At 45.4% G+C, this 22,411-nt stretch overlaps 1 protein-coding gene across 1 annotated transcript; it reads right to left on the reverse strand.

Annotated features, from left to right (window-relative positions):
• Positions 1–10,798: 10,798 nt before the first annotated feature.
• KLHL40 (kelch like family member 40) lies at positions 10,799–22,231 on the reverse strand. Its single transcript, XM_036738919.1, has 7 exons — positions 21,383–22,231; positions 21,044–21,340; positions 19,308–19,468; positions 17,038–17,145; positions 15,695–15,880; positions 14,911–15,057; positions 10,799–11,832 (listed from the first exon to the last, which is right to left on the reverse strand). Exons 1-7 carry the CDS (start codon positions 22,229–22,231, stop codon positions 11,721–11,723), a joined length of 1,860 nt encoding a protein of 619 aa, XP_036594814.1. The 3' UTR covers positions 10,799–11,720.
• Positions 22,232–22,411: the final 180 nt, after the last annotated feature.

Below are 22,411 nucleotides of genomic sequence, written 5' to 3' on the forward strand. Positions count from 1 at the left end.
AAGGCAGACCAAAACCCAGCAGCAACAACAACAAACCCAAACCTAGAATAATAAAGAAGATTAAAAAAACCAGTATGCTGCAATCTACATTCAAACTCCATCAGTTCTTTCTCTGGAGGTGGATAGCATTTTCCATCATAAGCCCTTCATAATTATCTTGGATCATTGTGTTGCTGAGAATAGCTAAGTCATTCACGGTTGATCGTCATTATGTTATCACTATTATCATGTACAATGTTCTTGCGGTTCTTTTTTCACTTTGCATCAGTTCATGTAAGTCTTCTCAGGTTTTTTGAAAAGCATCCTGTTCATCATTTCTTTTAGCATAATAATATCCCCTCACAATCGTATACCCCAACTTGTTCAGCCATTCCCCATTTGATGAGCAATCCCTCATTTTCCAATTCTTTGCCACCACTAAAAGAGCTGCTATAAATATTTTTGTATATACAGGTCCTTTTCTGTTACTTTTTTTTAATCTCTTTGGGATACAGATCTACTAGTGGTATTGCAGGATCAGAGGGTATGCACGGTTTTGTAGCCCTTTGGATATAGTTCCAAATTGCTCTCCAGAATGATTGGATCAGTTCACAACTCTACCAACAAGGCATTAGCCTTCACCCCTCTATTGCCTCTATTAAGACCTAAATCATCTGATGTCACTTTATAACTTGTTTATTGACTCAGCTTTTAAAAGGCATTCCCCACTCCTCAAGTAATTTTTCTGCTAAGAAGGCTATAATGAAGTAGTGGTGTTCAGGCATATTTTGAATTAAAAATCTATGCCTTAGAGTTGAGATCCTGGTTAGAACTATGGTCTTTTCACTCATTATTTTTTTAAAATTAAATTATTGAAATATCTGAATTAAAATGATATCTCTAAACACTGTATTTGAAGAGAATATATATGGAGCAAGCTTTCATTGAATGCTATTTCTAAGGTACAATTTGGAATCTATCTTTCAAATCCTTAACATAAGTTACTTGATTCCTAGTACTTTTCCCTTAATGGTTTCGGAGAGAGTTAGATGCTTAGAGCCTTCACTAATTCACTATCTTGTTTCAAAAATCCCTGGCCTCATACCCAGCTCCTAGAACCTTATCATTCACCAGTATTCTTTCTACCTTCCTTTAAAAAAAAATCTCTCTGTAGCCAGCCCCACTGCTTCTTTCTCCAGTACCACAGATCCCTTGTATGTAGCTGTTCTCAAATAGAATAGGGGTTAGATGGCTGCTTATTAGAGTTTATATAGGGATACATCCATCAGGCTGTGATTTGCTTTAGGTAACTTCAAAAACTCCTTAGGATTGTATGGTAGTATGAAAAGCTCAAGTGTGCCTTCTCAGATTCATTATTTTTAACCTCTTCTTCCTTCTTTGCATCCTCCTTTCCTTTCCCCTCTTTCTCCTTCCTCTCCCTCCCTTTCCTCTCCTTCCCCTTCCTTTCCTCTTTCAGCTAAGGTGGAAAATAAACCTATTTGTGGTGAAACAGGGTGGCTATGTGCTGCAAGTGTGAAACCCCAAGCTTCTTTCTCCTTTCCTCAGAAGGGTTTCCTACCACATGCTTTCAAGGACTATTTGGTGGGTTATTTTGTTTCTGTGAGACCCCACTCTCCTCCCCCTTACTTCTCTCTTCTATCAAATATTTGCTTTCCCAGTAATTCCTAAAAGCACTAGAGCTCATAGAAGTAACTAGGTGGCCCCGTGATTAGAGTTCTGGGCTTGGAGTCAAGAAGGCCTGAGTTTAGATCCAACCTCAGATACTTACTTTCTGTAAGTGGCCAAGTAACTCACCCTCTATTTGCTTCAATTCCCTCCACTGTAAAATGAAGATAACAGTACCTAACTATTTGTAAAGTGCTTGGCACATAGTAGGAGTTATATGCCTATTTATTTTCTTCTCCATTCCCTTGCATAGACTACCACACACAGATACAAAATCTATTTCTTCTTTTAGGAATCACTTAAAATTTATTACTATATTACATACCTAATTATTAATTATATTAATGTATATTTTAAAATATATAATTCAAAACTTTTCTCTTGGGTCATTGATATGTGTATATATACACAGATATGTATGTATATATATACATGCATATATACATATCATATACATATACACACATACATATGCACATATACATATCGTGACCCAGAAGCAAAGTTTTGTATTTTCATGGACAAGGTTGAGTCTTTCAGGATTTTCAGTAAAAATTTCTATAAGTTCACGTGCTTACCCAGGATTTCCATAAGAACATCTGTATTTGGCTCATTTTATCTGCAGAATTTGGCTTGTGTCTAGGTCTCTACAGAAAAGGTAATGGGAGAAGCCCCTAAGCTCCTGAGAAATCATTGAATATAGGACAGATTTTATTTAACTTGACAAAAAAAGTAAGGGATTCATTTGTTGCATCAAGCTCTTTGTGACCCCATAGCATACCAATACCACCCATGGGGTTTTCTTGGCAAAGATACTAGAGTGGCTGACCATTTCCTTGTCCAATAGATTAGGTAACTGAGACCAGTTAAAGACTTTAGCTTGAAAAGGCCAAAGTCCCCTACTGTATCCTGGGCCATCTCCAGCCACCTGATGAATATCAGGCCACTGGACCCAGATGACTCCAGAGGAGACAGTGAGGCTGCTGACCTTGCACACTCCCTCACTTAAATCAAAGTCAACTGCAAGTCATGTCATTATCTCCCTGATGTCATGGTCCTGTTCGAGAACAAAGGACAAACAGCAGATTAGAGCAAACGGGTTAAGTGACTTACCCAGGGTCACACAATTAGTAAATGTCTGAGGCCAGATTTGAACTCAGTGCTTCCTGACTCCAGGCCCAGAGCTCTCTCCACCGAGCTACCAACTGCCTAAAGGATTTATACCCAAGCCCATAAACAACCATGACAATTCTCCTTCTTTCTCTTTGAGCTTCTACTGCCAACCTCCACCCCTGGGGTCTATAAAGCTCTCTAAACTAACAGTAATACTAAGTCGATCCCTCTTTCTTGCAAGATCTCTAAAGCAGAAATTTCAAACACTTCAGTGTATCTAGAACCAGAATCCAGTGGGACATAGATAATGTCAATATGTGGTTTTCTAGGTCAATATGCACAGGCAAAGATCCTTAGGTATGGATTTGTCGACCCTGTTTCTATTTGAGTTTGACACTGCTACAGAGAACCCCCTCCCTTCCCTGGGCCTGCACAGTCTGCAGAACTCACAGTGCAGTTAAGGACAAGGTGTAGCTTTTCTCCTCCTCATTGAGGTTGTTTTTCTGCCGCTCTTTGATTGAACTCCTACTTGATCGGGGAGCACTTCCACTGGATTCAGGAAATTTGGTCTGGGGACTCCTTCATTGTTCTGTCCTTTCCATCTTTCTGCTGCTGGTTTGATCTCATAGAGCTCTCTATTGGCTTGGCCCAGTGTCTTAGGCCTTACCAGATGTTACGGGATTTAGAGATGGTTTCGCAAAAGCTCCAGATAGACCAATAGTATATATGTGTTTTATTATGGAGTTTTTAACTCATACTAAAACAAAACTCCCAGGGCCAGGAACATAGGGAGCAGAGGCAACAGAAGAAGATTTCGGGCAAAGTGATTGTGATACTGTGTTTTAGTTGCCAAAGTGGAAGATACAACTGGAGGAGTCAGTTTCCAGCATGATGCTCTTCATAGGAGGAAGGGGATCAGCAATGGTCCTATACAGAGATTGCTTTTGAATTGTACCCAATTTGGCCAAATTCTTGGTCTCTCTCCTAGTCAATGCTTGGGTTGCAATCAAAGTCACACCAGGAAAGCTCATAGAGGGAGCCAAATGATATGGGTTTTGTAGGGAGGGAGCAGGCCTTTAAGAACTCAGGCATATTTAGATGGTTTCCGATCTCTGAAGCCATGGACAGGGAGAACCAAATAAGGAATGCAAGCATAGGATATGGAGGTTTACAGAAAATGGCAGGGTAAGGGTGTTAGACTGGAAGAGAAAAAATGCTTAGTGTGCAGAATGTGGATGATCTGCCACAAATGTTCCCTGTGACTCTCAGAGAGCCCCGTAAGATTCAGGGTTTTTGTATCATTACACCAAAGAATCCTTCCAGGTCAACCTCCCTCTACTGCTGTCTCTAGAACCATGTAGGCCTCTAGGGAGCAAGTTACTTAACTTTTATGTGCCTCAGTTTCCTCATCTGTAAAATGAGGAGGTTGGACTCAGTAGACTTTAAGGTGCCTTCCAGATCTAAATCTATGATCTCATGGGATCTTATGACTCCCTAGATATGCATTCCAGTGCACAGCTCAACTCTGGAAGGAAAGAAGATAGGGCAGACAGAAGGAAGCTGGAGCCATGCCCTCAGCACACAGACTGTTTGGGGAGAAAAGACCCCTTGAGGGAACATTCAGAGAATGATACAGAACTGTGTGTTACCCAGGATTAAGGTGGCTTGGACAGACACATTTCTATCTTGACTTGAGGAGTTTACAAAAGGGAAGAACTAAGTCAAGTTGAGACCATTAGGTATAGCTTCTTGGAGGAGGTGGGACCCCACATCGCCTTCCTTCCCCCATGCCAGCTTCAGTCTCTTCTTTGAATATGGTTAGACAGATGCACTTATATTCTATTAGCACAAGTAGCAGACTTAATGTGTGGCATTTTTTTCTCTCCTGGCACAGGGCAGGAGCACATAGATTATTCTGCCTGGGATTGCAAAGAAGTGTATTGAAAATTGATTAAGCTGTGGTCTAGGGCTGCTAAAGCTAGGCTTCCTGGAGGGAATAGGCCTGGAAGGACTCATTAGACTATGAGTTTCTTAAAGGCAAAGACCATGGAATTCCCCACCCTACCCCCCTATTCTTGCAACCTCAGCACTTAGCATAGTGCCTGGCCCATAGTAAGAGTTTAGTAAATGTTTGTTGACTGGCATAGAATTGGTCACTAATCTCCTAGGCTGGGGAGTGAATGGGGTACAGAATGAATAGTGAACCTGCCCATCTGCTGGGGTCTCCACCAGCAATTCCATCCTCGGATGATCTTGTGACCTCACCCAGACCACCCAAAATGTGTGGTATGGTACGGTAGAAGCCATGATGGCACAGAAAGAGCTCTGGACTTGCAGTCGAAAGACCAGGGTTTGAATCTTGCTGTGTCACTGGAGTGCTATGTGGACTTCCCCTTTCTGGGCCTCAGTTTCTCCACTGGTAAGAATAGCCATAATAATCTATGCATCATCTACCCTGTGAGACTCAAGCAAGACAATGTTATGTAAAGCATTTTGTTCATCACGAAGCAGGTATAACTGAGCTGTTATGGTTATTGTTGCTTTCTACATTAAGTTCAGTGGTTAGAACAGGGCTTCCATCCCAAGAGGAACCAGTAGATGTCACTCTGTTCCCAGACTGAGCACTGACCCCCAATGACCTCCCCTTAAAAACATGGCACCGGTCCCTAGAAGGACTGGGCAAGACACTGTGCCTAGGGTAACTAGCTAGGCATCCTAATGCTAGGAGGTGAGGCCGACTTCTCCATCCCTGGGAATCGGAGGCCTCGGACTCATCACTGGAATATGGCCCTGGAAGAGTGTAACCCAATCTAAAAAGCCAGGACAGATTAAAAAAGGGGGCAGGGCAGCTGGTTATATGAGGATATGCTTGTGTGAGGAAATTTAGAGACCAGAAGGGGAAGGATAGGATCACAGGAGGCAGCTGGTGGAGCAGTGGATAGAGCACAAGGCCTGGAGTTCAAATCTAGCCTTGGACATTTACTGTGTGATCCTGTCCCTGCTCGCCCCAATCTCTCCATCTATAAAATGGGATAATAATAGCATTTATCTCTCAGGATTGTTGTGAGGATCAAATGAGATGTTTGTAAAGTGCTCAGTGTGGTGCCTGGCGCATAGTAGGCTCTATGTAAATACCAGCCGCTGTTATTAGGATCGCAGATTTAGAGCTGAAAAGGACTTTAGATTCCAAATCCTTCATTTTACAGATGAGGAAACTGAGGCCCAGAGAAGTTGAGTGACTTGCCCAAAATCACATGGGCAAGTCACAATTAGCAGAACAGGATTCGAATGCAGGTCCTCTGACTTCACGTCCAGTGTTCTTTCCACTGTACCTCTGCCTCAAATAATAGAGACATTTGGAGGAAGTATGCAGAGACAGAAATATGAGACAATGCTGGAGATCACCTGCACAAAAGAGTTCATGAGATAGATTCTAAGCCGGGCCCCAGGCATCCTGGAGTTGTGACGGCAGATACAGAAAAGGGTTTGGCAGGTTTTTCTAGTCATACTTGGGGAGAGAGGAGGCTCAGAGAAGAGACGGCATTCCTGCTGGAGGTGCCTGGTGCCATGACAACTGGTGGATGATGGAGCTGCTCAGCTCTTATCCTGCTTCTGTTTTCTCAACTAAGAATAATGGTCTTTGGACTGGGAAAGACTAAATAAAAGTGGCTAACAGAGAGCTGATAGGGAAGATAAGTAGGCAAATAGCAAGGGAGGTCCTAGCTGCCTTTGAGGACTTCAAGTCACCTGGTCTAGATGAAGTTCATCCTAGAAACTAAAAGGATTGGGGGGGGGGAAGGGGAGGGCGGGAATGAGAGATTTGATTGATGAGCCACTCACTGTCTGATCTTTGAACAATTTTAAAGAATGAGTGAAGGTCAAAGCATATGAAGAAGAAGAAGAAGAAGAAGAAGAAGAAGAAGAAGAAGAAGAAGAAGAAGAAGAAGAAGAAGAAGAAGAAGAAGAAGAAGAAGAAGAAGAAGAAGAAGAAGAAGAAGAAGAAGAAGAAGGAGGAGGAGGAGGAGAAGGAGGAGGAGGAGAAGAAAGAGGAGGAGAAGGAAGGGGAGGAGGAGGAGGAGAAATCAAAGCTAAAGATGCTCTAATCACTATTAATTAGAGAAATGCAAATTAAAAAATCTCTGAGGTACTACCTCATACCTATCAGATTGGGTGATGTGACAAAAAAGGGAAAATGACAAATACTGGAGAGGAAGAGGGAAAGCAGGTACACTGATGTGTTGTTGGAACTGTGAACTGGTCTGACCATTCTGGAGAGCAATTTGGAACTACGCCCAAAGGATGATAAAACTATGCATGCCCCTTAACCCAGCAATACCACTACTAGGTCTGTAGTCTAAAGAGATCAAAGAAAAAGGAAAAGAACCTATATATACAAAAATATAGCAGCTTTTTTGTGGTGGCAAAGAAATTGAGGGATTGCCCATCAAATGGGGAATGGCTGAACAAGTTGTGATATATGATTGTTATGAAATACTATTATTCCATAAGAAAAAATAAACAGGATGCTTTAAAAAAAACCCTGGGAAGACCTAATGGAAACTGATGCAAAGGGAAGTGAACAGAACCAGGAGATCATCGTACACAGTAACAGCAATGTTATAATGATGAACAACTGTGAAATATTTAGCTATTCTCAACAATACAATAAACTAAGACAATTCCAAAGGACTCATAATGAAAAATACTGTCCATCTCTTGAGAGAGAACTGGCAAACTCTGAGTGCCAATTGCAGTATACTTTTAAAAATTTATTTTTCTTGCTTTTTTCATCATGGCTAATAAGGGAATGTGTTTTTCATGACTTCACGCGCATAACTGATATCTTATCACTTGCTTTCTTAATGCAGGGGAGGGACTGGAGGGAAGGAGAGAATTTAGGATTCAGTTTAAAAAAATTAATATAAAAAAATTAAAAGAAAAAACAAGAATGAGAGAGGGACTGCAGGGATTGAGAAGGGCAAATGTTCTGGTTTTCAAAAAAAAAGGGAAGAGAAAAGAAACCTGCAAATTGTGTGCGTGTGCGTGTGCATGTGCGTGTGCATGTGCATGTGTGTGTGTGTGCATGTGTGTGTGCCAGGTAACTTGACTGATACCTGGTCAAATTCTAGAAGTTGTTAAAGGGATGGTTAGTGAATGAACATCAAGAAAAGATGATCTGAGAGTCAGCATGACTCCATCAAGAAAAGGTTATGCCAAATGAACCTTATTTCCTTTCTGGATAGCGTTACTAAGTTAGGGCATTGCTGTAGAGGTAACCTACCTAGATTTTAGTAAAATATCTTATAAAGTCATGTGCTATTTTGATGAAGAAGATGGGGAGATGTGAACTAGACAATCATTCAGTTAGGTGGGTTCAGACGTGGTTGAATGATTGAACCTAGTCCCCTTCCAGCTAGGGATCCATGATCCTTGGGATGTCTAGAAGAGATAGCTGGATGACCACTTGCCAGGTCAACTAGGAAAGGCAGCCTTTTTCAGGTATGGAGTGGCATCTGAGATCTCCTCTAATCCCAACATATTATGAGTCTGCCTGTGTGGCTCTATACAGTCTGTCCCACCCGCCTGATGAAGTCATAGCCCTAAGTCCAAGTGCTAGAGATCTGATGACGAATAACTTGTTTATACCAAGAGGGCATGTGCCCATTTGTCATGCCTGGGTGATAGACAGTCTCTGGAGCATTTGCTCTCATCTTCTACCCAGCTTTATCAACTCTCCCCATTTTGGGCTCATACACCCCTCCTACTTTCCTTATTTAAAAACCATGCCTTGTTCCCCAAGTCAGCCAAACTTAGCATCGAGGAGTAGAAGGGAAAGCTCCTGAATCTGGAGTCCACATTTGAAACCATGCCTTGTTCCCCAAGTCAGCCAAACTTAGCATCGAGGAGTAGAAGGGAAAGCTCCTGATTCTGGAGTCAGGAAATGAGGGACTATTATTTCCTTCTCATTCTAAATTATGGGACCATAGGTTTAGAGCTAGAAAGGACCTTAGAGATTATCCAGTTCAACTTCTCTGCCTGGTTTTGGGAATCAGGAAACGGAGGCTCAGAGAAATGACTTGACCAGGGCCAAACAATATATAGATGAGGCAGGATTTGAACCCAGTTCCTCTGATTTCAAATCCAATATGCTTGATTGTATGAAGATCTTAAAAATTGAGACCCAACCATTGTAACATTTTCTTTTAAATGCACAAAAGAGAACAGAGGGACATTCCCAAAGGAAGCAGAGGAGCAGTTAAGTGTCACAGTGGATAGAGCATGGCCCCGGAGTCAGGAGGACCTGAGTTCAAATATGACCTAAGACACTTGACTCTTACTAGCTGTGTGACCCTGGGCAAGTCAACTCCAATTGCCTCCAAAAAACCACAAAAACACAAAAGGAAACATAGACAAGTAGGATGGTTTTGAAAGTAACCTAAAGAATTTATTTTATTCTTCTTTTCAAGAAGCAAACCGTATGGTATAGAGATTCCCAGTTTCATATAGAATGCTCTTTTTAAGTCCTGCTGCATATAAGGAAAGGCTCCTTTATTGGTGTTTAAGTTCCAAATAAAACAATCAATTAAAGCTAAGGCCCAAGATCATAGAGAAATCAGAGGTTTGTCCTCGAGGGGAAGGAGGCATTATGATCATCACCATCACTTAGATTTATGTGGCACAAAACCACTTTCCCTAGGTTTTCTCACTGGATTCTCACAACAGTCTTATGAGGTCAGTCTATGATTAGCCTCATTTTTCAAAAGAGGAAACTGAGGCTGAGAGATGGGAGAATAAATGAAAGGGAGTAAGCACTTATATATCACCTACTGTGTACCAGGCACTGTGGTAAGTGCTTTTTACAAATATGGTCTCGTTTGAGCCTCACAATAACTCTGGGAAGCAGGTGCTATCATTCCCATTTTGACAGTTGAGGAAACTAGGGCAAACAGAAGTTAAGTGACTTGCCCAGGGTCTCACAGCTAGGATGTGTCTGAGGTAGAATGTGAAGTCAGATCATATGTCACCTGGTTCCTAGATCATGAAGTCACTACCAACAACATTCAAAGCCATGCAGCTCTAATCTCCAGGAGTCTTTCAGAAATCCTGCCCCTTGCTCCCTAGTGAGAGACTCTGCCCTGGACTCTGGGGACAGGGAAACCTTTCACGGATTTCTGAGGGTTGGCTGAAGGGCCCTAAGAGGCAGGAGGCCTGGGTTTTAGTCTCCCCTTTGCTATTGACTCATTGTGTGACCTTGAACAAGTCCCTTTCCCTTTGGGGGAGGTCTCAGTTTCTCTATGCAGAGAGGGAGTCAAATAATTTTCCCATTGAGTAAAGCAAACAAAAGGTCTTGTATAACCTGCAGACCTCACAGTTACTACGAGGAAAGTATTGCACCAGGCACAAGAATTTAATAACTGAAGCACTAATAACTCACTTTTCTATTGTCCTTTCTTCGTCGTAACCTGTGAGTTCTGCAGGCTACAGAAGGCATTTTGTTTGCTTGCCCAGGGTCTCTTGGAAAGGATATATCAGAGACAGGGTTTGAATTCAGTTCTCTGGACTCCAAATCCAAAGCTCTTGGCACAAATATCACAACTTTTAATACAGTTTTCTGTGCACAAACAAGTGAGCTTAGGATCCAGTAAGAATAATTAGCCAAAACAGGCACCTACCAGACATTTCCTCCCCTCTCGGCTGTAACCCAGGTGAGCTCCTCCCTGACCCACCTGGGGCCAATTCCCCCTTAACCCCTACTCCTTCCCTGACCCCTCACCCCCTCCCTTACCCCCATTCCCTCTCTAACCCCTCACCCCCTCCCTTACCCTCCACTCCCTCCCTATATACACATAGTTCCTTAATTCTCTGCCATCTCTGTCCTCTTAGACAGTCCTCTGTGTTTGCCCCAGGGGATGCCTCTGTTTGGGGGGTAGAGAGGGTGGGGAGGAGTGTCCCTAAACAGGAAGCCCATTAGCCTGATGGAGTCATCAGCTAAGAAAACTATGGAATCTTGGAATCAATTATAGACCCTTAAGATTTCAGAATCTTATTGTTCCAGAACTTTATTCGTTTTCCAGGTCTGTGTACATACATATTTTCAGTATATACTCCCCCCACACCCACCACCCCACCAAATCACAGCCTCTCCTGGGACGGGGTTTGGGCAATGAAAATCTTGCTCTTCTTAATTTACAAATGAGGACCCTGAAACCCAGAGAGATTAAGTCACTTGCCCAAGGTGACACAACGAGCCAAGGACAGAGTCTAGACTGGAACCCAGGTCTTCTGCTTCCCCACTCCTGCCACCCTAGTCCAGGGCTCTTCAACAAAGGCGCAGGCAGTGTAAAGCACAAGGGACCGTCACACAATAGACATTCAGTCCAAGGTAGTGGATTGATTTCCTGGGCAGTTGAGACAGCCAGCAGGCTCTTTGTGATTGTTCCTTTCTTTGTCCCGACACAAAGGGGGAGGGAGCAAGAGAAATCTCCGAGTCCCTCCGTTGTCTCTTCCGCATCTCATGCTCAAGGCCGCCTCTCTTGTGTCCGGCTGCTCCTGGTCTGGTCCCTGTCCTCTTCTGCTGGACCTTCTAGCCCAGGTGGGGTGGGGTGGGGTGGAGAGGCCTCGCAAGAATAGAAATGACCCTGCCCATTTTAAAAGCAAAGGCAGCACAGGGATCATTACCCTTATTTTTATAGGTGAGGAAACTGAGGCTCTAAGGTGTGGAAGGACTTCTCAACCCAAGATCACATGGCAATTAAGTAGAAGAGCCTAGATTTGAAGCTAGGTCTCTCCTGGCTCCAAGGCCAATGATCTTCCCATGATACCACTCTTCACATCCTCAAGGAAACATGTAACACCTAGAAAATGAACTCCAATGTCCCCTACTGGGGTGGGGGGAGGAGAGCACCAGCCCACTGGGGCTCCAGGGCTGACCTCCATGACGATCACATCTTTGTCAACCTCAGAACATTGAGCCGGACAGGCAGGAAGGTGGCGCTGGCTGCGTAGGGAATCTCCCTCAGGACTCCTTCCCATTTCTTTTCCTCTTCATCATATCTGCATTAGGGGTAAAGAGAGAAGAGAAGAGAGGGAGGTGCATGTTAGTTAGAGTCACAGAACCTCTGAGTTCGAAGAGGCCCTGGACACCATCTGGTCCAACCCACATCTGAAAAAGAGTGCCCTCCATGACACATGGTCATCCAGCTTTGGCTTGAAGACCTCCATGGAGGGAGACCACACTGCTCATTTGGGAGGCCCATTGCACTTGGGCGTAGCTCGAAGTAGAAGGAGATGTTTTTTTTGGAGGTGGGGAGGCAGGGCAAATGGGGTTAAGTGACTTGCCCAAGGTAACACAGCTAGTACATGTGTCTGAGGTCGGATTTGAACTCAGGTCCTCCTGACTCCAGGGCCGGTGCTCTACTCACTGCACCACCTAGCTGCCCTGGAAGGAGATTTTTTTCATGGCATCAAACTTGAATTTTCCCCCTTCCATCTTCTACCTAGTGCTGCTAGGTGTGCCCTCCAAGGCCGAGCAGAGCACATCTGATCCTTCACCCATTGGACCTCTCCAAGACCTCTTCCTCACGCCAAACAGCCCAGCTTCCTTCAACCCATCTTTGTGTGGCATCATCCCCAGTCCTCCTTATGCTGTATTATATCGTAGTGCAGATCGTTGTTCAGTCATTTCAGTTGTGCCCGACTCCTGGCGCCCCTTTTTGGGGTCTTCTTGGTAAAGACACTGGAGTAGTTCACCATTTCCTTCCTCAGCTCATTTTCCAGATGAGGAAACTGAGGCAAACAGAGTTAAGCGATTTGCCCAGGGTCACACGTTAATAAGCGTCTGAGGCTGAATTTGAATTCAGGGCTTCCTGACTCTAGGCTTTGGCATTCTATCCACTACACCACCTAGCCGCCGCTGTGATGCAAATAGTCATCTCCTATTTTATCTTTTCTTATGTTTGGATGCTTTATTATTAGCTTTTCTTAAAGCAGTGAAAGAAAGAAGACTAAACAATAAGGAACCTAGAAGAGGCAGGATAGAAGGGTCTGGAGGAGATAGGCTTAAGGCTTAAGTCCTAGCTCTGATGCTTACAAGCTGTGTAACCAACCGTAGGCAAATCATTTAATCTCTCTGAGCCTCAGTTTCCCTAACAGAAAATAGGCATAATAAGACACATACTTGCCTCCCCAGGTTGTTGTAGGTACAAATGAGATCATGGTTGTTCACAACTTAAAGATTATTTAATTTTAGGAGGGGATTCTGTAAAGGGCCAAAGAAATGGTGTGCTAATGGCAAGATTTCCAGCACAAGGGAAGGACATTAACAGGGGAAGGGACTCTTCCTCAAAGAGGAGAACTTCAATGTTTGCTTTTGACTGTTACAAGAATCCCGTGAAGTAGGTGCTACTATTATCCCCATCTTACAGGTACAGAAACTGAGGCTCAGCAAGGTTGTGACTTGTCCAAGGGTCACAGAGCCAGTATCAGAGCTGAGAGTTGAACCTAAGAAGTCTAGCCTTCCTACTTGCCAGGTATACCCCAGGGTTGTCAAGTCTAGAGCTGTGAGGCACCTCAGGGGTCATCTAGGTGAACCTCCCTATTTAACAGAGTGGAAAGCTGAGGCCCGGAGAAGGGAAAGGATTTGCCTAAAGTCACACGATGAGTGATCGATCAAGCTCAAGTCCCCTGACTTGTCGGCCGGGGCTCTTCCCCTTACACCCCACTTGAAGCAAGTTCATGATGTGAAAATCCTGATTTTATACCCGGAATAGGCAGTGAGGTGATGCCACGGACAGAGCACTGGACGTCAAGTCAGGAAACGCTGAGTTCAAATGCAGCCTCAGATACTTACTAGCTGTATGACCTTGGGCAAGTCACTTAATCTCTGTCTGATTGTTTCCTCATCTGTAAAATGAGGATAATAATAGCTCCTACCTCTCAGGATTATTGTAAGGATAAAATAAGATAACATTTTTAAACCTTAAAATGCATACTAGCTATGGGGCAGCGAGGTGGCGCAGTGAATAGAGCACCGGCCCTGGAGTCAGGAGGACCTGAGTTCACATCCGGCCTCAGACACTTGACACACTTACCAGCTGTGTGACCTTGGGCAAGTCACTTAACCCCAATTGCCCCGCCTTCCCCCCTCCAAAAAATAAAAATAAAAAAAATGCATCCTGTCTAGCTATTAAATTAGGAGCACAGGGTGGGGTTTTGGGTTTCTTGTGGAGAGCTCCCTAAAGACATTTATTAACCAATCTATTTAATTAGTTATTTATGAACAAATTTGAAATGTTATTATTTTAAAAAGACTTTTACATTTTACTATTTTAAAAGACATCCCTACTCTGATGTTCCATCTTGTTGAAGGCATAACCGTGGTTAAGGCCAAGCCAACAAGACACAAGCTCCAGGTACTTTCACTGGCTGTTACCCTTCCATAGAATGCTCTTCCTCACCGTCCCTGTCTTCTGACTTCCCTGGCTTCCTTCAGGTTCTAACTAAAATCCCACTTTTACAGGAAGCCTTTCTTGATCCCCTTTAATTCTTAGTGTCTTTCTTCCGTGGGTTATTTCAAATTTATCCTATATATAGCTTATTTTTATATCATTCTTTGAATGTTATCTCTTCCCTTTAATTGTGAGCTCCCTGAAAGCAGGGACTATCTTATGCTTTCCTTGTATCCCCAGACTTTATTTAGCACAGTGCCTGGCACTTAATAAATGCTCATTAACTAACTACGTCCATTGATCCTTTCCAGCTCTGACAGTCTGTGTTTTAAGGCTCTTTCCAGTGCTGACATTTCCATGATCCATATTCTAGCATTCTTCCCAATTCTGAGATTCTATATTCAAAGTCCTTCCCAGTTCTGACATTTGATGCTCTAAGGACCCTTCCAATTCTGATGTTCTTTACTCTATGTTCTAGGCTTCCATCTGACTCTAACATTCTAGGAATGAGTCAATCACTGAATATGTGAGGAAAGGGACTCGCATTCTGGCAGCCTGCTCAGCTTGGTACCAGGGGAAACTGGCTTCGATTTAATTCAATTCATACTGCATTCCATCTGCCCAGCCCCAGGAGACAATTTCAAACCTTCTAAGATCCGCAGTGGCCCCACCCATCCCATCTTACCTCCATATGTCATTAAGCTCAGTAGGGACCAGCTCTCCTGACTCAGTTTCCAGGGTAGCAAAGCCCCCAATGGAGTAGAGGGTCCCAGCCAGGCTAACAAGACTGAGTGAGCTGCGTTCCTGGGGAAAGGCCAAAAATGGCTCCCACCTGGTGGAAGAAGCATAGAGATTATTGAATTTAGAGCTGAAAGAGACTTTAGACACTATCTTTTCCAGTCCTTTTATTTTTCAGATGGAGAAACTGAGACCCAGAGAGGGGAAAGGATGTTCTAAGGAATACACCAATAGTAAGTATCATAGAAGAGCCAGGATTACACAAATGCTCTAATTCCAAATCTTTCTTCTGTGCTACTCTGTCTCCTAATGAGTGGAAAATCACCAAGGGACAGAGGGTTGGTCACTGCCTAGATCCTGCTTTCTGAGCTCCCCAGACACCCCAGCACAGGCCAAATGGCCAGAGGAAGTAGTTGACCCCATTTTGGGGTTAGACAGGGAACCAGAGATTCACTCTGATCACCTAATGGTGTTATTGGATGCCACCAATCCCCAGGATCTCCAACCCAGAAGTCCCACCCTCTGGGAGAGCTCATCCTTGTGCTCCTATTCCCTAAAAGGTCTGTGCCTTGGAGCTCAAAAGGAGACTTTCCCATAAAGGCCCAGAGGCACAACAGCTGTAGTAAAATCCCACAGCCCAAGAGTAGGAGACAGAGTTTCAAGACTGTGTGCATGGCTCCCAACTGGAGATCCCATCCCCCTTCCCTCTTGGGATGCTTGCTGGGCCATACTTATTATCTGCTATGTTGTACACTTCCGATGAGCTGGTCAGCCCTGTGTTGGTAACTCCAGCCACCACATAGATCTTGCCATCATGGACCGTTGCCCCAAAGAGGGATCGGGCATTCTGCATGGGGGCCAGCTCCTTCCACTCAAACTTCTTAGGGTCATAGACATATGTCTTATTCAAGCACTTCCTGTGGGAGAGAGAAGGCACCTGAGCCAGGTAGGAGCCAAACTGGATGGCTCTCTGCCCTTTGAGCTCCCCTGCCCTCCCCTGACTTTGCTCAGGTTAGTCTCGGTGCCCAGAATCTCCTCCCTGCTCTTCTTTGGGTGTTGAATTCTCAACTCATCATTTTAATGTCCAAATTAAATGTCACCTCTGCTGGGAAGCCTTCCCTGGTTTGTCTGGTTGATAAGGACCTTGTCTGTCAGATCTCTCACAGCTGTCTTTTCTTATACAATTATGTGTTTATGATGACTTTCATTGGTGTCTCATCCTCCTGCCTACTAGACCGTGAGCTCCAGAAGGGCACCAGTCAGATCTCGATGTACCTTCACCAAGGCCCAACACAGTGTTTGGGACTTAAGAGGTGCTTAAGAGGTGTTCTTTATAATGTGTTACATGGGGTATGGTGGGGTGGGGTGGGGGAGAGGGAGGAGTTCTCTGGCCTCCATAGGATCATCAGATTGGAAGGGATTCCCAAGAGCACCTTGGGCTGTTCTAATAATCAGCCTGGCCTAGAAGCTAAAAACCTGGGGGGAAGTCAGGGAATGGGCCTCCAGGAACCAGGCAGGAAGTCTAATGGAAATCAGACAGCAGGCCCAATGGAAATGAGACAGTGGCAGACCTGACAGAAACCAGTGTTTGAGTCTTTAGGAAACCAGATAGCAAGACTGCCTCAGAAACATCTGTGTCCTCTTTCTCTGCCTTGGGTCAGGCTGGTTTCCCTGCCTGAGGCTGCGCTGGGCTGGTATCTCTGGGTTAGAGCTGAGTCAGGAGAAGCAGGGCCCCAGTAAGCCACTTGGGCTCCTAAGGATCCCACCACCCTCCTCCTAAGACACACTTGACCCATTCCTTTTCTCCCTATCTCCTCCTTTTCTCTTATGGCATTACTTTCTTTAGCCCCTTAGTCCAGAACCAGCCTCGGGTGACTTGCACCTCACCCTTCCCCCACTTCCCCAAACCCCCAGGGAGATGGGGACCACCAGCCTCCCTATCTGGAGAGAAGGACTGCAGGTGCTCAGGGCAGCCTATCCTGGGCACTCACAACCCAGGAGGCCAGAGAGCTCTCTACTTAAGCTCCAGCCCAAGTCCTTGCTGCTGTTGGAAGCTGCAGCCTCAGGCCCTTACCGGTCACTCCCTTTGCCCCCGATGACATAGATGAGATCCATGTAGGACACCACGGCATGGCCATACACTACATAGGGCAGCGGGTCTGACTCTCCCCATTTAAACGATCTAGAAGAGAGAACGAGGGCACAGGGTCAGCACTTTATCTGCTGAGCCAGGATCCCAGTGTGATCTGGCATCTCAGAGACCTCTCCCTTCAGACCCAGGACAAACGGGCTCCAGTTTCTGTAGGACTTCAAGCTTTCCCTATGACCACTGGCAAAGGGAAGCTTAGACTTGTCCAAGGTCACATTGCTAGTCCAGAGCGGATCTTAAACCTCAGTGGCCTGACTCCCAGCCCTAGGGTCACATTGGGGGACTGTCCTGTAGCAGACTGGCCTCATCCCTGCCTAAGCCAGGCTGAGTCAGGCCTTTGTAGTTCTGTCTCACCTGGAAGATTCTTTCTTCTCTCTGGCTCCCTATGTCTTCTCCATCCTTCCAGGCCCAAGATCAGTCCCACACCCTCTAGAAAAATCTGTGCCCCATCCCTGCCCCCGACCCCAGGCTCACTCCACCCTGTTCTCTCCCCACCATGAAGGCTGGAGTCAATGCTAGCCCTGGTTTCTACAATGTCTTTTCTTGTTCTCAGACTGTTTTCTCTGGTGTGAGTCCTGTCCCTGGATCCCAGGCTCCTCCTTTTCTTCCCCCAGACTATGAGGGCAGAGCCTAGGTCTTTTTCAGCTCTGTCTCCCCCAGCTATAAGAACTCTGTCTGCTGCTCTCCACCCTGAAGACTATGAGCTCCGGGAGGGTAAGACCCAGATCTATTCCTCCACTGGCTGGCCCAGACCAGGAGCCCAGGCTGTGAGCTCCTTGGGGCCAGAGTCTGTCAGCCTTGTCCCTAGTTTCTGGCCTGAAAAACGCATAAAGGTAGGGTCGGTGTGGTCTCAGTTCAGTATTGCCTTAGTTTGGGGTGATTTCATCTGCCTCTGGGTCAGACCAGGCCAGAGGAGGCAGGCACTAGTTTACTGAAAAATTTTGAGGACTAGTTTTGCGTCCTTATAGCTATAGGCAATTTTATTCTAAGAAAATTGTCCTTGACCATTTGTATATTCTTGGGTCTCCTGTTACCTTCTTTTATGTTCTTTGGGATTGGGGAGAAGAAGAGGACACCATTACTTAGCAAATTAGTGATTCTCATGCACTTGATTTCAAAGATCCTCTGGTAAAGTTCTGGCAACTCTAGGCTTTTCGAAGCTGCAACAGTGGAACCCAAGCTTGGGCAGGTCCTACCAAGCTATAAAGGCTTCAGTTCTGGGCCCAGCAATGGACTAGTCTAGTCCTCAGGCTGCTGAGTGTGGAGGGTCTCATCGCCAGAGAGCTGGCTAGCAGGGATGAGTTTGGGGCGACAAATCACCTCGGGAAGGCCATCTATTAAGGTTCCACTTGGAAACCTAACCACAAACTCGACTTTTCCCTAACCCTGATCAAAATTACCCTCAAGCCAACCCTAGCTTCAATCCTAACTCCAATGCTAACACCCACTCAAACCCCAAAGGGGGCCACACAGATCATGTCTAGTTCTTTTTTCTCCATGACAATCTTTTTTATTGTACATACATGTACACACACATACCATACCATGTATGTATGTATATATAAAATTTCCTCCCAATTACATGTTGAAACAGTTTTTAACATTTTTTAGAAAAGTTTTGAGTTCCAAATTTTCTCCTTCTCTCCCTCCTTCCCTCCTCCCTCCCTTCCTGGAGAAGGTAAGCAATCTTTAAACTACCTAAAATCACTGATCACACTCCCAGACATAATCTGCTCTTCTCCAGGCTGAACGCTTCCTTTTATTTCCAGCTTGGACTTTTAATAGCAAATCACTTAACCTCTCACTTCTCTCCTTTGCTTCTAAACTCTCTGTAGTATGGTTTCTGACCTCATCATTCAACTGAAACTCCTCTCTCCAAAGTTATGAATGATCCCTTAATTGCAGGATCTGATAGTCTTTAACAAAAAATCCTCATTCTTGGTTTCTCCATGACCTTTGACACTATTTAGCACCATATCCTCCTAAATCCTCTCTCCTTTCTAGGTATTTTTGACATTGTTCCCCCTGGTTTTCCTCCCTCTGACTGCTCTCTATAGCTAGCATTACACAGTTACGGGGCAGCTAGGTGGTTCTATAGAGAAGGGAGTTGTGGTTTCCATTACTATGACTCTCCCTCAGTCCCTTACCCTCCCCATCCCTCTCATCCCTCTGCCCCTTCCCCATGACCCCCTTACAGTCGGTCATAGCACATCACTGAGTCCAGGCTCTGCTCTCCCTCCTTGAGCTCTTTACCACCCACAACGAAGATGGAATTCTCAGCTTCGCCCAAGCCGAACAGACAACGTGGGGAAGGTAGGGGCGGCATGCCCATCCACTCAGAATCCAGGTGGTCAAACTGGAGGGGATGGAACAGAATGTGAAGGCGGGGGCTCGTCTCCCCTGACAGCCGGTCAAGCCCTTCCCCCAGTCTGCCTGAGGGTCCTTCCTTTCCCCCTCCCACAGCTTCGTCTTCTCTGTCATTGATTCCTGCTGTGTTAGGGGGCATGCAGGAGCTAATGGGGGTCTGCCTTGAGGTAGGCTAATCCTTCTTTCACAGGACAGTCTGGAGGGCTTAGAGACAAAGTTCACATCCCCTCCCAGCTTCTCCCCACCCCCACCCCCAACACTTTTCTACTCTAAACATTTCAAATTCCTTGAGAGACGTGGTCTCATCTTTTCACCGTCCGTGTCACTCACCTCTGGTCTCACTCCACCTTGTCAATATCTTTTCCGATATATGACACCTAGACCTCCAAATGGAGTCTGACTAGGGCAGAGGAAAGCAGGACTATTGAGCCAATAGTCTCTATTTCTCAAGTCTTTGAGATTCACATTAAAAATTCTATCCTAAACTCACTGACCCTCTAACTTTGTGGACCACACTTTTAACTCTAAAGACAAACTTCATTCCCCTCCTAGTTAGACTGGGATGATCTCTGGGGCCATCCCCACCCTCCCTACCCCTCCAAATCCCTCTAAAATGGAAGGCAGCTGCCAGAAGCCAGTCCTGGTGGGAAAAAGGACTATTTATAGCTCCAGTTTGCAGAGGATAGGGGTGAACAGATATGGAGCTCAGGGAAAAGATATGGAAGAAGAGGGAACTTTTTCTGGTGGCTGCCACAGACTGAAGATCCATGGAGCTTTAATTGATAACCTAAAGGGTCAACAGCCCTTATCCTGCTGACATGCTACCGCCTTTAGCCAGACTCTCATTCCCTTAAATGTGGGCCAACACAAATACAAAGGACTGTCTTGTGGAAGGGGTTTTAGATTTATTCTATTTAACTCCAGAAGGCTGGGATGGGAGCGATGGGTGAAAGGTAGATGTCAGCTCAGTATATGGTGGGACCTTCAGTCCTCTTGTTTTACAGGTGAAGAAATCCAGGTGCAGATAGGGAAGGGAACTTGTCCAAGGTCACACACCTAGCAAACGGCAGTACTAGTATTCAAACCCAGTACCCTTTCTAGATGTTTTAGAGGGGTTTTCCATTTGCTTACAGAATCCTCAGAGGTCCCTTCCAGTTAGTTCAGAGAGACTACAATTTAACACCTTCCTAACAGGCCTCACCTCCTCCGAGTTTTTCCTGTTCTAATCTATTTTATGCATCACAGCTGTCTCCAACACCCAGCATTATTCACCAGTCATACTAAGTGGCAAGAGGTCTGGATCTGGAGTTCGGAGGATCTGACTCAAAATCCCAGCATTAATTTTTTTTACTATGTTGTTACTATGTTACTATATTTTTACTAGGTTGTTAGGCAAGCCACTTTCTCTCTCCCATCCTCCAGTTTTCTCACTCTGTAAAACGAGGAGGTCAAATTAAATGGCCGCTATCATCCCTTCTGTAAATCCCATGATGCTGTGCTCCTTAGAGACCATCTAGTCTAACCCTCAGCCACAGTATTGCTGTTCCCCAACCCCACCAGGTACCTGTAGGAAGTAAGAACTCATAGGGTCCTCCTTGTTGTCCTCATTGTAAAAAAGGCCCCCAGCCACAAAGATCTGGTTCTCTTTGGTCACAAGGCTGACATGGTTCTTGGGAATCTGAGTGGACAGGGAAGCAAAGTAACACTCATTGGTCCCAGGGTCATAGGCTACAGCCCCTGTGTCACTGATCATGAAGATTAGATCCTGTAGGAACATCCCAAAGCGCATGGTGTCATTGAGGATCCCAGGGATGATAGTGTCATCATCATCGGCCTCTTCTGCTTCCTTCTCCCCAGCTTTCTTCACTTTCCCAGATGGCCCTCCTGTATCTACTCCATTGACCATCCCGGCTCTTTCTTTCCCAGATATCTCTTCTTTCTTCTTCTTCCTCTTTAGAACAGTCATCTTCCCTTCATGGGAATCCTTCACCATCTGAATTTTGCGGAGTAGCTCAGGCCGGGCCTTCACCAGTGGATGCTTTTCCACTCGGCTTTCAAGGTAGTCTCGAGGCAGAAGGCGGAAGCGGATGCTCTCAAAGACAGTGGGCAGGGCCTGGAGCCGGGCCTCCTTGTCATCCCCAGTGTTAGCCCACTTCATCACAGCCTCAAAGACTACCTCCTCCTTCTCCACATTGAGGCTGTCACTAGAGATGACAGCAATGAGCTCGTTGGCAGAGAGGCCATAGAAATCTTGGTCACGAGAAATAAGAGGGAAACGGTCACAGATGAAGTCACGGGCAGCCACGGCCAGCCGGGCACAGTCCAGCATGAGACCAAGACGGAAGACTGCCAGGCAATTGGCGAGGCAGAGTCGCTTCTGCAAGAAGGAAACACAGATGGTGAAAATGGATGGAATCTGGAAAAGATTGGCTGCTGCAAAAAGGTCCTGAACGTTGTCCTCATTGAGATCAATCTCTGAAGTGTAGAGGTAATGTAGGACCTTGCCCATCACTTCTGGTGACACCTCCTCCAGGCTGATCTCCTGGATCCCTTCTGAGTCCTTGAGGAACAAGGCACGGAAGTAAGGGCTACAGGCAGCTAAGACCAGCCGGTGACATGGGAACTCCTGGTCCTTCACTTTCACAACACAGTCCAGGAACTTGCGATGGTCTAACATGTCCTTCAATCCATCCTGGAGGAGGGTCTGCTGGTAGAGTCTCTGTTCTTCTACTTGGTCCAAACTCTGGGCCATGGTGGTCCTCTGCTCAGCCTCAGAAGGTGAGGAATGGGAGCAGTACAGCAAGATGTCCCACCGGATTTGGAGTCGGGGAACTTTGTTCTGTCACTTGTTATCTGTGTCACTTTGGCCAAGCCTCTCTCTTTCTTAGATCCTCAGTTTTCTGCTCTGTCAAATAAAGTAGACGGACTCAAT

This window comes from Trichosurus vulpecula, chromosome 9 (genome assembly GCF_011100635.1).
Source record: "Trichosurus vulpecula isolate mTriVul1 chromosome 9, mTriVul1.pri, whole genome shotgun sequence".
NCBI lineage: Eukaryota > Metazoa > Chordata > Mammalia > Diprotodontia > Phalangeridae > Trichosurus > Trichosurus vulpecula.

Excerpts from the sequence above, each read along its gene's own strand:
- KLHL40 (XM_036738919.1), bottom strand. The coding sequence starts at position 22,231 with ATGGCCCAGAGTTTGGACCAAGTAGAAGAACAGAGACTCTACCAGCAG. Across the intron at positions 21,341-21,382 it reads GGAAAGAAAGAGCCGGGATG|AAAGCTGGGGAGAAGGAAGC; the intron begins GTCAATGGAGTA and ends GGGAAAGTGAAG. Across the intron at positions 19,469-21,043 it reads TGAGTTCTTACTTCCTACAG|TTTGACCACCTGGATTCTGA; the intron begins GTACCTGGTGGG and ends CATCCCCTCCAG.